General features: G+C 45.5%; 1 protein-coding gene across 3 annotated transcripts in view; it reads right to left on the bottom strand.

The window, feature by feature from the left end:
* Positions 1-3,610: 3,610 nt before the first annotated feature.
* The window catches only part of ALS2 (alsin Rho guanine nucleotide exchange factor ALS2), a 74,227-nt gene continuing 61,998 nt past the window's right edge, over positions 3,611-15,839 (bottom strand). The window contains exons 26-34 of one of the 3 annotated variants that reach the window (XM_075530330.1): positions 11,522-11,639; positions 10,485-10,642; positions 9,020-9,145; positions 8,334-8,510; positions 7,167-7,212; positions 6,926-6,987; positions 6,275-6,424; positions 5,467-5,563; positions 3,611-5,166 (exon numbers count right to left, since the gene is read on the bottom strand). In XM_075530330.1, the coding sequence (XP_075386445.1) occupies positions 5,128-5,166; positions 5,467-5,563; positions 6,275-6,424; positions 6,926-6,987; positions 7,167-7,212; positions 8,334-8,510; positions 9,020-9,145; positions 10,485-10,642; positions 11,522-11,639 (973 nt within the window). In that variant the 3' untranslated portion in view covers positions 3,611-5,127. The remainder of the gene's footprint in view (positions 5,167-5,466; positions 5,564-6,274; positions 6,425-6,925; positions 6,988-7,166; positions 7,213-8,333; positions 8,511-9,019; positions 9,146-10,484; positions 10,643-11,521; positions 11,640-15,839) is intronic. The other 2 variants (XM_075530329.1, XM_075530328.1) reach the window with 2 other exon arrangements.

The raw sequence follows: 15,839 nt of genomic DNA, 5'->3' as shown, positions 1-15,839 counted from the left end.
CTATTCCCCCTTTCTCCCCCCTCCCCTCCTGGTATCACTACTCTTATCATTGGTCCTGAGGGGTTTATCTGTACTGGATTCTGTGTTTCCAGCTCCTATCTGTACCAGTGTACATCCTCTGGTATAGCTGGATTTGTAAGGTAGGATTGGGATCATGATAGTCGGCTGGGGGAGGGGGGGCAGAAGCATTAAAGAACTAGAGGAAAGTTGTGTTTCATCAGTGTTATATTGCACCGACTGGCTCGCCTCCTCCCCAAAACCCTTCTGTAAGGGGGATGTCCAGTTGCCTACAGATGGGCTTTGGGTCTCCACTCTGCACTCCCCCTCATTCACAATGATATGATTTTTTGTTCTTTGATACCCGATCCCATCAACACGTGATCACACAGGTTGGTGTGCTTCTTCCATGTGGGCTTTGTTGCTTCTCAGCTAGATGGCTGCTTGTTTATTTTCAAGCCTTTAAGATCTTAGATGCTCTATCTTTTGATAGCCGGGCACCATCAGCTTTCTTCACATTTGCTTATGCACCCATTTGTCTTCAGCAATCGTGTTGGGAAGGTGCGCATCATAGAATGCCAGTTTAATAGAACAGAGTGTTCTTGCATTGAGGGAGGACTTGAGTGGAGGCACAATGTCCTTCAGCTACCTTAGGTATAAATATATGCACACAGATCTATTTCCCCATCCTCATATATAAATATATTTACGCATGCACAGGGCTGCCTGTTCTTGTCATTATCTTAGGAGCTGCATTATGCCTGGGGCACTTGTCCTAAGCATTTCTCTAAAAATCAGTATTGGTACTAACTTTGAAAATGTAGTCATTGTTATTCAATGCCACGATCTTGTCTCTCTCATGTTCGTTTTCCAGGAAAATGGTTTCCACGAGACCAACCCTGAGAAACACTCTATCATGCCCAGGGAGAAACAAGCCCCATAGAAATGGCTGGCTTCTGGCTGAGTCAAAAGGCCACCAACCGGAACTAAGCTCAAAGTTCAATTTCCCTCATCTCCACACCTTGAGAAATGGCTCCCTGACAAAGCCTGTTCTCTCAGAGCCGCAGTCTCCATAGATTGTGGGTGACTAGAAGACTAGTTGGTAGGTAGATCTAGAGGGACACTAACTAGGTTAATATAACCTGAGGGCGGTAACAAGGGAGGTTCAGGTGGGGGTGGGGCAATAAGGACACAATGGATACAAGAATGAAGAAAATGATCAGAAATTGCTTGTGGGGGATGGTTTCACACCTTCTAGAAATATATTTGAAGCAATGAATTATATTGTACATGAAATACATGTCAATAGAACTGTTAAAAAACCAACAAATAGGAAACCAAAGCCATTTGGATTAGATTACCCAGAAATGTATCTTGAGCCAGCAAAAAGTAACAGGACTAGACATTTATAGAAGACACAAAGTTCAGTTTGTGGGGCCTCTTACCTACAGCTGCAGACAGGCACTGTTGCTTCTGTTCTGGTGAGAAGTGTCAGCAAACGTGGGCGGGACATTAGCTGACAAAGTCACCTGGCTGCTTTGGATAAAACCTCTATATCCTCTTTGATTTAATCCACAGCTGACCTTGCCTAACCACTAAATCACTCACAAGCCTCCCTTGTCACGAATCTTAAGTGTACCTTGCCCTGAAAGATCTAACATACATCATTTTTTCCCCTTTAGTATTTCCTCTCCCAAACTGGTGACACATCGTTAACAGCAAAATGGTTTATATTTTTCTTAATAACTCTTTGGGGATAATAGATGCTCCATAACCTTCAATGTGAAAACTGCGGAGATGCCCGGGAGCATCTCACAGAGAGCCATCGATCAGTCCCTTCTGGCCGGCCCCCTGCGAAACCACTGCCACGCCCATTCTCCCTCAGAATGGAGCTACTGCTCTGTTTCAAAATGTTACGCTGTGCAGAGAGGTCACTGAGAACACTCAGGAGAAGGTATCACTCAGCAAACAAGAAAGGCTACTACTAGGCAAAGGGTAAAGGGCAAATGGCAGGTAGGAGTGGAGGGGACCATCCGTCCTTTGATCCCAAAGTCAAGCCAGGGCTTTCCTTGACACTCCACTTTACGAACACACAGCTGAGGATTACATTTGGGAGCATATTGAGCACGGGAGATTTTTCACACTCACTGCCATTGAGTCATTGCTGACTCATAGTGATCCCCACCCCAACCCCCCTGGGGTTTTGAGACTATCACTGTTTACGGGGTTAGAAAGCCCAGTCTTTCTCCCGCAGAGCAGCTGGTGGGTTTTGAACCATTAACTCTGAGGATCGTAGCGCAACGTGTAAGCACTACACCTAAGAAGACAACCTAAACGCGCATCAGAAGAAAGCATAAAGAAACATTGGCATATACACACGATGGTGATACCTGGAAGCACCTCATGGTCTTGGGGAACAGGACGCTGAGTGAACCTAGTCAGTCACAAAGACAGGCACGGTATGAGTCCACTGCTATGACGAAAAACAATCAAGACAAAGGTCAAACCAAAGGGAATACGCTTTGCTAGTTCCCGAGGGTGGGAGAGGGAGGGAGGGCGATGAAGCACTGGGCTAGCAGGTAGACCGGTGCTGGCTTGTGGGAAGAGCAAGACAGTAGGACACAAGAGGGGTCAAAGTTTGGAGCTGGGTAAGGCAAGCTATTGGCAGGGTTTGATGAAGAGCTTTAATTGTGCAATAGAAATTGGATATCTAATTCACAACAAAAATTATTAAAAGTAGCTTTAGTCAATCTTTTTATAACTGAGTTTTTACTTGAGGAACGTTCAGTGAAGTCCAGCGAGGAAAGGGCATTTCAGCAGCCGTGGAAGCTGAGCTGGAGGACTGGAGGAGGGATCTGAGCGGAGTCCCGCCTCTGACAGCAAGCCAATGGCAGTCACTCCTTGGCTGCCTCATGGGGACTCCTGCGGATCATGTCCGCTCCAGGGGGCTGCTGTGAGCATTCATCTTGATATGAACATTGTTGCTAACTGCGAATTGAAGACCAAGTATTTTATGAGGACAAGGGTCTGGAGATTTAGGTGTCTTCTCAAGAGCATGAATAGAAAATCCCTTTAATAGGCTGTCTCAAAACTGGACCGTTTTTGGCTTACGACCCCAATAAAGGAGGACTTGCCGTGGGCTCCTCTTAGAACTGAGACCATCAGACATGAAGCCATGGTATTTCCCACCACCATCACCTGAGTATTTCTGTCGGTCTCAAGTTTTCTTTCTTGACTTTTCCATCCTATCCCTCTCTTTCTTAAAGGGTTCATCGACATTCCACACCAGTACATTTGCCAGCAGTACTATAAACATGCGGTGTGTGTGTGCACATTTCAGAAGGTCAAAGTAAGCCCCAGTGGAGACGCAAAGTGCTTCACAGAAGAACGGCTGGTTCCCTTTCTAACGGAGGAACACCCGCCTTCTGGTAGAACACAGCAGTGGGAGAAAAAGCCTGAGAGGATGTATGTCATTTACAACTGAGAAGATTCGCTGAAGCCTACTACTTCTAACAGAACTTTAAAACCTCATCTCCCTTTGTCCTGATTTGGTTTGGGGGGGTGGGAGGAGGCCAGGGAGTCAGTCAGTAATGATTAAAGTATGCCTTTTATTCAAAGAAATAATAGATTCCTTTTAAGACACATGTCCCAGGGTTATTAGGATCAGAAAGCTAATTTGCTCTTTGGCAACAAAGTGCTTTAATGATTAGTTTGCATTTAGTTTAGAGAAGGTGATCTCCAAAACCCCAGCCAGACAGGGCCGCCAGCCCACGGGCGGGCGGAGCCGACAGTGCAGGCGAGGAAACGCCAGGCCGCCAGGCCGGGGCTTCCCTGTCTTCACCTGGCCCACCCTGGGTATCACTCCTGTAATCACAAGGCAACTGCAGAAAGCGGAATTTATTTTATTATGAAAATGGCTGTTACCTCACAGCCAACATTCCAAAACAGGACTTTAATAAACACTTGCCTTGATTATAAAGTAGAGCAGAAACCATGATCCTTTTTCAAAAGTGGTTAGCATGAGCTGGGTCAATTAACATTAGTTAGGAGGCCCACCGCCTACCCCCATGGGGGGTAGGAGATGAGATGGGATGAGAAGAGCACCCATGTTATTCAGAACAGCTTCTAGTGTTACCTACACAGTGTAAACCAACAACTTCAAACCACATCGGAGCATCTGTTTAAAAAGCAAAATGCAAAACACTGCAATTCTGAGGTGTCACAGTACTTCGGAGATGGGAATGCCAAAGGGTAGTTCACTTTGCCTTTCCCTGGGGCTTCAGGGCGCGGTGCAGGAAGAAGCCTGGCACTGGCTGGGGGACAGCTGGGCTTCTCGGCTCGGGACAGCCCCTGGCGCAGTCCTGTTGGGGGGGGAGGGGGAGGCCCAGTCTGCATGCAGCTCTTGACTCCCATGTGCAGGCCTGCACCCGGGCGGGAGAGGGTCCACAGCAGCTCAGCGCCAGCATTTGAACTCCAGTGTGCTTGGCTCTCTGTGGCACCGTGAGGAGACCAAGCGTAACATTCCTATGTTCTCCCCAGCCAGGAGGCAGGGCTCCTGTGTGCACGCAGCCCGCGCTTGGGGGTCAGGGTGTAGTTAGTTGTTACAGGGTCCTCTTTCTTTCCTTCAGCAAAGAAGCCCGATGCATATGAGGTCGCAAGGGATGTGGGCAGGCAGAGTGTGGCTGCTGTAGTTTCCAGTCCAATTGGCAAAGGGATGAGGGGGAACCGCAGATGGATTCAAGCAAACCAGAAACTCAGAAATATTCATCAACTTCTTTATGTAAGAAGCTAGACTGAAACCTTTTCTTAAGACTGTAGTTGATGTTCCTTTTACTTTAGAAATAGGTTATCTTCTTTTTTTTCCTTCCAACAGTAGATGGATGATGTTTTTGAAACTTAACATAGGCCAAGACCTGGCCTAATCAGATTGTTACATTCTTTTCAATCCTCCCTTTAAACTGGACAGTCGTTTTCCCCCAGGCCCAGGGCTCTGACCATTCATAACAGGCTCAGAAATAACAACCAGAAATGTCCTTCTTGACGTCAGTGCTGCTCCTTTTGACACTACAGGACACCAGGTGGCGCTGTAATGCTTCGGCAGCCAACCCCGTTCTCAGGCTCCTCAGCAGCCTAGTTAAGCTTTTCACGCTGGATCTGGTAGTAACAGGCCTAGAAAGAAGTTCAAAACACTTTCAATTTTACTTCTAAAGAAATAATTAAAACATAGCAATGCACATGGGACTAAAGAAAGGGCTCTGTTCATCCTGAGAGCCCATTAAACTCAGCTGCTATCAGCTTTCTCTGCCCTATCTCCCTCCCCACCACCCCTGCCCAAATCCATGCACTCTGAGAGCATTTTGCTGTCACTGAGTTTGTCTAAAAACAAGTGGCTAACGGCGGGTGTATGACATGGTAAGTGGAGACCAGAGTTCAAGGCAACAGGGTTACTAAATAAACACCTCCACTTACCTTCAAGGTGGTGAACATTATACCCTGCTCCCCATGCTGAAGATATGGGTCCATGAGATCCTCAATAAGGTGTACTTCGGAGCCTAAATTCCTAATCCTGTCCCAAAGAGACAAATAGGCCGAGTTATTTCCCCTTATGTGCCCCTCCTTCCCTCGGAATCCACTGAGGGAAAAGAAACATCTCTATAAAAAGTTAACATCATAGTGGAATGGGTTAAAGAAGTGGCCTTTCCCCTAGTGTGGAAGCACATGCCGATCACCGGCTCACAAAACGCAAGTGGTAGGACGCGTCCAAGTATTGAGTCACCCCACAGCCTCATCTATTCAGAGCTCAGAAGACCTAGATGATATGATGCCTGGCTACAACTCCCGACCCATCTGAGGAGGGCTACATTACTTGAATCTTTATAGAACGAGAGAAAAAAGTGGAGTAAAACTCAAATTCCCATTAGCCTAGGCCAGTGGAGGCTAGAGGACTCCCTGAGATCACAGTCCTAAGATGCACTTTAAACCTTAAACCGAAATTATTTCTTCAAGTTACTTGAAATCTAAATCACAGATCTGATGATGGGGGGTGGGGGTGGGGGTGGGTGAAGAGTATCCCTGTAATGAGCGTCTTCAAAAATAAAAATAAATCTATAGGAGACAAATGGGGGCAGGAGGAGCGCCAGAGTAGTGGAAATGCTGCGATCGGGACAGAATAATGAGCATAGTGACACATCATAGGAAATGCAACCAGTACGACTGAGCAATGTGACAAAGTGGAAACCCACGAGACACTAATATTAAAATCACACAGATAATTCACCTGGCTCGTAGCACCACATACAGGAAGACTGGAAACAAGTCATCCATGGACCACAAGAAGTCTTCCTGGAGCGTGGCCAGGACACTCTGAGAGATCTCTTCAAACGTCTGCTGGATGACCTTCAGTTTGTCAGATGGAGTGAATGTCGTGCTGTGGTCACAGAAGGACAACAAGCTAAGCTATTGGGCCATTTTCATAGTGGAGCCATTTTATTTTTGACAGTATTCCCCTCTGGGGCACACATGCCTTATGCTGGGCAGGACCAGCACAATGCTCCCCTGGGGGCTGGCCTCAGCAGTCCTGTGGGGATCTGGGAAGAGAAGCCTCCATTGTCTGGGGCCCGCATGGAAGAATTCCCTAATAATTCATTTGGTTCCCTAATTGATGCTTTTCTCTAAATGAGAAGCTTGGTTAATTCTCACTTGGCTAAAGATGCAATTATGCAGATGAGGATATGGGAAGGCGGTCCACCACTTCTGAGAATGGAAAGGCCTCAAGCCTGAGCTAATCCAGGTCCATGTCTCAGGGGAGTCTTTCTTGACACCCTCCAGGGGATGAAGGAGGCTCGTAGGGTTTAGGTAATGTTAGGATCTCAGGATTATTTTAGTAGATTGCCTATTTTATCTTGTTTTCCAACAAAGAAGAGATTACCTAATCTGCTGCAGACATTCTACTGCGGAGGCAAAACAAGCATCTTTTGTGGTTGGCAAAACCTGCAAAAAGGACACTGGTGAAGGGCACAGAGGAACAGCAAGGACATCGCGACTCAGAAGGGCTGTGAGACTGAGGGAGTACCTGCAGCGAGCACATGCCTGGGGGCAGTTCTAGCAAAAGAAAGGGACGCCTTATCACCTCAGGCCCCCACACCCAAGAAAACGAACAGCTACTATACCTTTTTACTCTCTCCAAGGACTGCCAACGTCACTGGCCAAAATTTCCTACAACGGAATCCACAAGTGGTTAATGCAGTTGTTCCTCCTAGCAGGAAGAGCCCCCACAAGCAGAGGACAGCTGCAGGGCGTCCCCCTGCCCGCTATAAGTAATGCCTGCACTGATTAGTCTTTATAGCCCACTATGGCAGAGGTCCAGCATAATTTCATAAACACTCTGGAAGTGCTTTGTGAGATTCTGTCACATTTTAAAAGAGGCTTTGATGGCGAAGTACGGCATGTGAAACTGCAAGGTCAGAAAGATGAGGCTTTCTAATCTTGTTAGGAATGTCAGTCTCAGAAACACCCCGGGGCAGTCCTACCCTGACCTATAGAGAATCAATGACATGACAGTGAGTTTGGTTTAGTTTGGCTGGACTCACTAGCAGATTGATCATTCTGTACTGAATAACCCTGTACAAGGCAGGCGTTTCCAAAGACTGGCCAACAACTCTCCTTCCCTCAGTTTTACTGTCACGTGATTCCGCTGGGGGTGGGGGAACTATTTTCCAATTTAAGCCATTTAACGTTTTCTCTTTTGACAGAGTATCAAAAGAATATATAATTACTGGGCAGAGATCAATTTTATTTAGAAAGAAACGTAGTCATTCATTACTCTACTGGGAATCACAAGAAACCAGGCCCCACACATAAATGAGCATTTCCAAAACTTTTAAATAAGACATTGCAGACAGGACAGGACGGGACAGGAAGGAGGAAAAAGAAATGAAAAAAAAATGCCAAAGACAGAATACAATGAACTTTCTTCTGGGGAAAGTGAATATAAAATACATAGTTTATTTTAAAGAATGATGAGATATCAAGCAGGTTAGCTCATATGGCTGAGTTTAAATGTAAACATGAGCTACTCCACTTGATATTTCATTGTTCAAAGCAATATTAAAGACTAAAAACATCTGCTAAATAAGTAGGTTGTATACTTACTTATCTCCACAATTTTTCCAAACAAATTGTTAAGAATCAAGGTTTTGTTTAAAAAGACTGATAGGCAAAAATAAAACAGAATTGCAAGTCATGTACGCAGTCGGTTATCAAAGTACTGAATTCCCGATAAGGATGTTTGCGTATTACGTGAAAACCGTCCGGTTCGGCTTCATAACTCCATTTACCTCTGCACCCCAAGGAAGCCCAGAAGAGCAGTATCTGGCTGTTTATTGAGCCGCAAAACACACTCCCAGTACACGTCTTCCTCCCGATCATTATCCAAGGCGTAGAGCATGAACAGTGGTGGGTAGAGCCGAGGAAGGAGCACCGGGAGCAGCAATCCAGAACTCGTCACCACGTAACTGAGTGGGGACAGAAGCAGCGATGTGAGAACTCAGCACAGAAACAAAGCCCCAGCTTCCGCGGCTCCAGGCTGAAGGCACAGAGGGGAATTTAGAGGAAGGCAGTGCTCCTACCCTTCCCTCCTTGTACGATGGAGTAGTCCTGAGGAGTTTCCCTAGGGCCCCAGATGCTGTGGGCCAGCGGGGATTCTCCTCATTAAAACCTACTTGGCTTCCCACCCCGAGGCTGATGTCTCTGGGTCATTAGTGGGCAGGACGTTACTGTGCTCAGCAGCCTTTCTGCTCCGTCATGCATGGCTCCACGTTCCTGGGGCGTGGTTTATAGAGTCGGAGGTGGAAAGGGAGCCTCACGTAGTTATTCCAACTACCGCATTTTAGAAATACGGACACCGAGATCTAGGGAAAACAGCTCTTCCCTGCGACTCCTTAGATCGGACCATCTGGTCACCACCTGCTTTCTCTATCAACCCTCCCCCCCGCCCCCCGCGCCCCCATGCAGCTCCGTTTACCCTGGCTCCGGGGATTCTGATCTGGAGTCTGACTTCCCAGTGCAAAAGGGTGCTTTCCTTTCCGTTGGCAAAGGAGCAGAGAGAGGAATGGTGCTGCCTTCTTCAGGAAGCTCAGGGAATAAGAACCTGAGGAGCAGCAACAACATAGCGATTATGCCTCTTCAGAGCAAAAGTGTACCGCTGAGAGAGAGCAAAAGTGTACCGCTGCTATTTAAGAACCACGAAACCTTATTTTACACCAATTAAATATTTTATTTCCTTTAAATCCTTCGCCCCCTTCCCAGGGCCCCTGTGGCAATGAGCACTTGCAGTACTGAAGCCCATAACCAGGGTAAAGGAGGGCTACTGCCTTTGCACCCCCCCCCACCCCCCGTGGTTCCCGAGCCCCTCAGGGACCCCCCCTTTGGGAAACACTGCTCTACTCTTCAAAGAGACTAGAAAGAAAACAAATATCCATGGAGCTCATGTAAATGTCCGACATTAAGGGGGGGGCAGTTAAATTACAGAAGGTCAATTCATATAAAATCCAATTTTTTAAAGTCAAGTTGCTGAAAATTAATTCTTAGGCTTTGAGTTTTGCCCTAAATTTAAATCTGACTTTTCATATGCCAACACTGGCTTTACCAACAAGCAAACTTATTGTCAATGCAATTTTCAAACTGAAATCAGGACTGTAAGGGTAGGAAGATCTTCTCGATCTCCATGCACTTATACCCTAGCCCCGACTCTATTCCTAATTTGATAGCTGGGAAAACTAATATATATATAATTTTTTTCTAAAGAGTCAGAAGATTTATTTTTATTATTAGTGAATGTCAGACTGAAATATCCCCAGTCCGGTGACCGTGTAGCACATCGTGCTGCACTTCAAACCTTGGGTTGGGGTTAATGTTATGGTCTGCTGTTCCTCTCCGCTAGCACGTAAGCTCCGTGAGAGGGTGGAGATGGCTGTGTCTTGTTTGTTTTGCTTTGCCCACTGATCTACCCCTCCACCACCTCAAAAAGTGATTTTTTCCTTGAAGGCACTCACACGTGGCTCTTTAATTCAATGAATGAATGATGCTGTCAAGGGGCAGGACATAAATATTCATGGACAAACTTTACATTCAACTTTATCTACTTTGTATTAGGGATTAGAGGCATTATCTTTCTCTAGAGATTAAATCCAAGTAATAGAAAAGTTCTAAGTCGCATACCAAAATGAGAATTCTAGCTTTCGGTGATGTTAAAGGAGTAAAGAGGACATACATTAAGAGACAAGGGCTTAGAGTAATCTTCTTTATGATTACAGAATAAACACAGAAAGTAAACAACACATTTTATATGGAAGGCCCCCGGGCATGAAACCACTTTTTTGATAATTAATTTCTATGAAAAGGTACAATTCAGATTTCCTCACAAAGTTGTAAACTTCAGACACAGGGTGAAGATAGATCTCCAAACATTCATAAAAGCTAGCTCTCACCTCACCAGCTGGAAAATTCGCTTCAGATAGGACTTGATCTCCTTCACAGCCTCCTGCAGTAAGCGGCGGTTGGCTCCCACACCCACATATGTCATTCTGTACACGGCCACCAGTGTCTCCACCAGTCCGCCCAGTGGGTGCAGGGGAGTGTCACAAGCCTGAGCGGGAAGAGGGTCAATGAACACTGATTGCAGAAACACCCAGCCAACCCACCCACCATAACTTCATGAGCAAGCTCTGAAGGGTTCCCAGATATGTGAAAGGCTGCCAGGAGTCAATACTTGGGCATACTTGTACTTTTGCCCTAAAAGTACTAATTCTACCCAAATTATATAAAGCAGACCTCCTAATCTCCTTGATCAATGAATCCTTCTATCCTACTGGAAAAGTAGCTTTGAAAGCAAGGACACCATTGGAAGAAAGGTTCTATCTACTATTCTGTAAACTACACAAAAGGCATGTGAACAAATGAGACTATCAGTTATTGACAACGCTCTCAAACGATTGCTTTTCAGTTCCCATGGTCCATCAGAAGATCCTTTTCTGCAGCCTCATATTAAAAAACACCACACTTAAAATGTTGACAGTCTTACAAAGTGGTAGTAGGAGAGCCCTGGGGGCCAGGCAGTCTGCCCCCGCTCCGCAGGCTGCAGTTCCCAACACTGCCACAGTCCCAAGAGGGGGCTGCCTTACACTTGGATCGGAGCTCTCAGGAAGCTGCTCAACTGCTAACCAATCTGAAAAGCTCCATCCTCTTCATGTAGCAATGGGCTCTCAGTGGACAAGAAATACTCAGAAAGGGAAAAAAGAGACTCAGGCGGTTATAACTGGACCCACAAGGTCGCAGCCTGCCATATCTTTTTCCCGTGGAGCTGCTGGGGGTTCAAGTCCCTGGCTTTATGGTTAGCAACCTGGTGCTTAACTGCCACAATGGCCGAGCTCCCAGGGTAACAGGAAGCTGTGCAGGAACTGAATGCTATGTTTCCGAAGCTGTGTTATTACTCTCCGGGCTGGTGTGATTTTCACTTGCAATTTACCTTTATCAAGTATTTTTTGATGTCATCGTATTTCTCCACAGAGAAGGCACCGACATGGTGTGGAATGAATTCCAGGCTCTCCAGTGTCTGTGTATGCGAGCGACTCAGTATCTCAGGGCTACAAAAAAGGGGAGGAAAGTCTAGTGTGCTTCTCACATAAAGAAAGAGCTAATTATAAACATGCCCATGAAATAAAGTCACCAGTCAAAAAGGAAACGAAGCACAGAGCACATTGCTCAGGTGTATGTCCCTCTATCTGTTTTAGGTATCTGATTTATATACTGCATATACTCATGTGTAGGCTGAGTTTTTCAGCACATTTTAAATGTAGTTTTTGTGGTAAAATTAGGTGCCTCGACTGATACTCGGGTTGGCTTATACTCGAGTATATACAGGAAGTCATTCAAAAGAGCATTTAAGATTACTTAATACCAACCACAATAAATTAACTAAGATGTTGCTCTCATTTAAATCAGTGGTTCTCAAACTGTGGGTCACGATCCCTTTTTGGGGGGGGGGCTTCGAACGGCCCTTTTACAGGGGTTGCCTAAGACCATCGGAAAACACAGATTTCCAATAGTCTTAGGAACCGAGACACAGCTCCTCTCTCTCTCTCCAGGTGGGTCCGCACACATGCACATACGCCCACCTATGAGTACCCGGCGTGAAGACTGTTACCCATGCTGCACCTTGCTTCAAGACAAAATTTCATTTCTTTGTAATTATAAATAGTTCACAATATATAATTGCATATTGTTGTGATTAATCACTATGCTTTAATGATATTCAACTTATAACAATGAAAATACATTCTGCATCTCAGATATTTACATTATGATTTATAACCGTAGCAAATTAGTTAGGAAGTAGCAATGAAAATAATTTTATGGTTGGGGTCACCACCACATGAGGAACTGTATTAAAGGATTGTGGCATGAGGAAGGTTGAGAACCACTGGTCTAAACCATGAAGCTAAGAAATACAGTAGCGAGAACTGCCAACAGACATTTGGTGAAGAGAGGAAAGCGAACACGCAGGAGGGAGACTTAGGAAACAGGAAGAGAAATCAAAGACACAGGAAGAAACAAAGGTGACTTTGAGAAGCAAGGGCAGAAATGAGGGTGCTCTAACTACGGGGCCAGGTGGGCATATGTGGGCAAGGAAAGTGGACGGAGAAGCCAAGATAAAACACAGACTAGAAAGTTTGGGTGATGGCACTGTCCTTAGATCACAGCCAATAAGACATTTTAATAATGCACAATCAGATTCTTCCAGCTAAACAAATTAGGTCTTGGTGGAAGCAGCATGGTTTTAGATCAACGTCCACATATGCTCACTGCTCAGAAACGCTCAGTGACAGTTAACTAGGGTGAAATGCAGGGCTAGGCTCCAAGTCGACCATGAACAATTGTGTCCAAAGGCTAACCCTATCTCCACCATACACTGGGCCAGCCCAGGCATTTGTTAATTATGGGGTTTTTCTAGTTATGAATGTCATAAATCAAATACTACACATAAATCAATTCTCATTTGTCCCAAATCCAGGGAAAATAATCTTTTCCGTCTACACTTGATTTCTAAAATACCAAACCACACCTACCCACCCAAGCCAGAAAACCGAAACTGGGAAAGCCCCTGATACATGCAAATGAAGACCAGCAGCAAACTGATTTTAGAAATAAACTGTGTGTAGTGACACACCCATCAAAGTGAGTGCTTTGGCATCTAAAACATAAAAGCATAGCTCAAACGAAACACTGCCTAGAAGGACACTCAAGAAAGGTGTGATTAAAGTAAGAGGCTTTGCAATAGGAATTAGCAAATCCTTGACGTCCCATTGTACACAATGCTTTGGGAGCTCCTGGCCCCATTAAAGAACAAAGGAATATGAAGAAAGGGACACAGAGAACAAGATACGCGGGAGAAAAAGAAAGCTAAGGAGCCGGGGAAAGCAAAGCAGCACCAGTAACTAAAACTTCCAGGCCTCCACGGTTGACAAGAAACCTGCAGCAACTTGACTGCTTCTATGCGCTGCATCATTTTTCTTGAGCTGTTTTCAAGGTTTTGCTGGTTTGAATTTGAATGTTTTGTCTGAGCATTTGGGGATTTATCCTGGATAGTTTGCTTAACATCTTGAATCTGTAGGTTTATGCCTTTCGAACTTAAGAAATTTGGAATCATTAATGCTTCAGATATTTTTCAGTTCTGTATTCTCTCTCCCCTCTTACAAATATCAGACCTTTTATTATATGAAGTCCCATGTTCTCTGTGGCTCTGTTCACTTTTTCTCCCCTTCCTTTTTCCGGTGTTCAGATAGAACAGTAGAAAACAATGTTATCTGTTGATGTGTTTTCCTGTTCTCTGGCTCTTCTGCTGCCACCTCTATTCTGACACGTCTATCCAGTGAGCTCTCTCCCATGGTCACTGAATTTTTCAGGAGCCCTGGAAGCACAGTCAGAGACGTGTCGGGCTGATCCCTGTAAGGGCTGTGGGACAGACCCACCAGCAGCTCCACGAGAGAAAGATGAGGCTTTCTGGTCCCGGAAAGATGTAACGCTTTGGAAGCCCAAAGAGGAAGTTCTACTCTGTCCTACAGGCTTGCTATGAGCTGTAATGGATTCATTGGCAGTGGGTTTGATTTTTTTTTTACTGGTTTTGTATTTTTCAGTTCTGAAACTCTGACTTCTTTATATTGTGTATTTCTTTACTGATACTTTTTATTTTCATGTTTGTTTTAAGGATGTCTTACATTGCTCACTTTAGCATTTTTATAATAGCTGCTTTAGAGTTCTTATAGACAATTCCAACCTCTATGTGATCTCACCTGTGCATTGAACCACCCCCACCCCACCCCCAGGTGTTTAGATTCTTGTGGTTCTTTGATTGCTGAGTAATTTTGATTTCTATCCCAGACATTTCGAATAATATGAGATTGTGGACCTTCTTTATATCCTACAGAGAATGTTGACATGTACAAAATGGCAGTGGCTAGGTGTCTAGGACCTCTACTTCTAAAAGGGTCCCTGTACCAAACTGAAATGTTTCCTGATTGGCAAGTGTGCCTGGCTGCGTCTAGATGACACAGTGTTCTAAAGAGAAAATGCGCTTCTCTTCTGGGACGCTGGAATGTTGGTAGTTGTTAGGCAGAATGTGCCGACATAACCAGCCCCCAGTGAGGTGCTGGGCACTGAGTCTCTAAGGGGCTTCCCAGGGGAGGATCAATGCACATATGTGGCTGTACTGCAGGGCTGGGCACCTACACAGATGCTCTCCAGACTCCACTGCTGTCCTCTTCCCTTATGATCTGGTCGCACAGCCTTACTGTGTGATGAGCAATCTTCCTGGATCATGACTGCATGTGGCCAGCCCCGTCCTTTTCTGGGTGGCCTTTGGGAATCCATGCAATAGTTGATATTTTTGTTGCAGCCTTCTATGGGCTGTGGTGTCAATGTCAGTTCGCTCCTCAAGGCCTTTGCTGGGCTAAGTATGTCTGCCCCTTGAATGCGTCACCCAGTGCTCAGTCTGGGTCCAGGGCAGAGTTCGACCCATCAGCTCAGTTCACTCGGTCCTCACCATGCAAATCGGGATGTTCAAGTGCAAGACAGCGTTCATGAACTTTATAGGGTGCTTTCCTGAGCTCCTCTCTCCATTCTCTTCCCAGAGCATTCGGATTCCCTCAGCTCCTCTTAGGCTAGAGAAGCCAAAAAAGAAATGAGTTTTGGCTTTGCCATATTGGCTCTAAGGATGCCCCAAAAGGGGAAGAAGGGTCCACTCCCTAAGTGGTGACTGCTCAAGCCATTGCTGTCACCACCCACGAGAAGGGGAAGGGTCTGGGGACGGGGCACAAGAGAATGGGGAAAAGGGAGAGAAAGCCAGGGGTACCGCCTCCATCACATCCACGCTTTAGGAGCCCCTCCTCCTGTTCTTTGAGCTAGAGCCCCAAGTTTTTCCCTGGTTCTCTCCCTGTCTGTCTCACCACAGTGCTTGTTTCCAGGTTTCGGGTTATGCTGAGCTCAGGCCATGGAAGCTTGGAAGAAAAAACCAGTAAGCTCACCACTGACTCAGTAGTGCTTTGAGTTCTTCCCAAATTCATTTGCTGATCATTAAAAAAATTTTAAATTCATTTTATTAGGGGCTCATACAACCCTTATCACAATCCAGTCAAACATCAATTGTGTAAAGCACATTTGTATATTTATTGCCCTCATCATTCTCAGAACATTTGTTTTCCACCTAAGCCCCTGGCATCAGCTCTTCATTTTTCCCCCTCCCTCCCTCTCCCTCTCCCTCAAGAGCCCTTGATAATTTATAAATTATA

The sequence above is a fragment of the Tenrec ecaudatus genome, chromosome 13 (genome assembly GCF_050624435.1).
Source record: "Tenrec ecaudatus isolate mTenEca1 chromosome 13, mTenEca1.hap1, whole genome shotgun sequence".
NCBI classification, from domain to species: domain Eukaryota; kingdom Metazoa; phylum Chordata; class Mammalia; order Afrosoricida; family Tenrecidae; genus Tenrec; species Tenrec ecaudatus.
The sequence above is the reverse complement of the archived record's forward strand: the minus strand, read 5'-3'. Positions and strand labels throughout refer to the sequence as shown.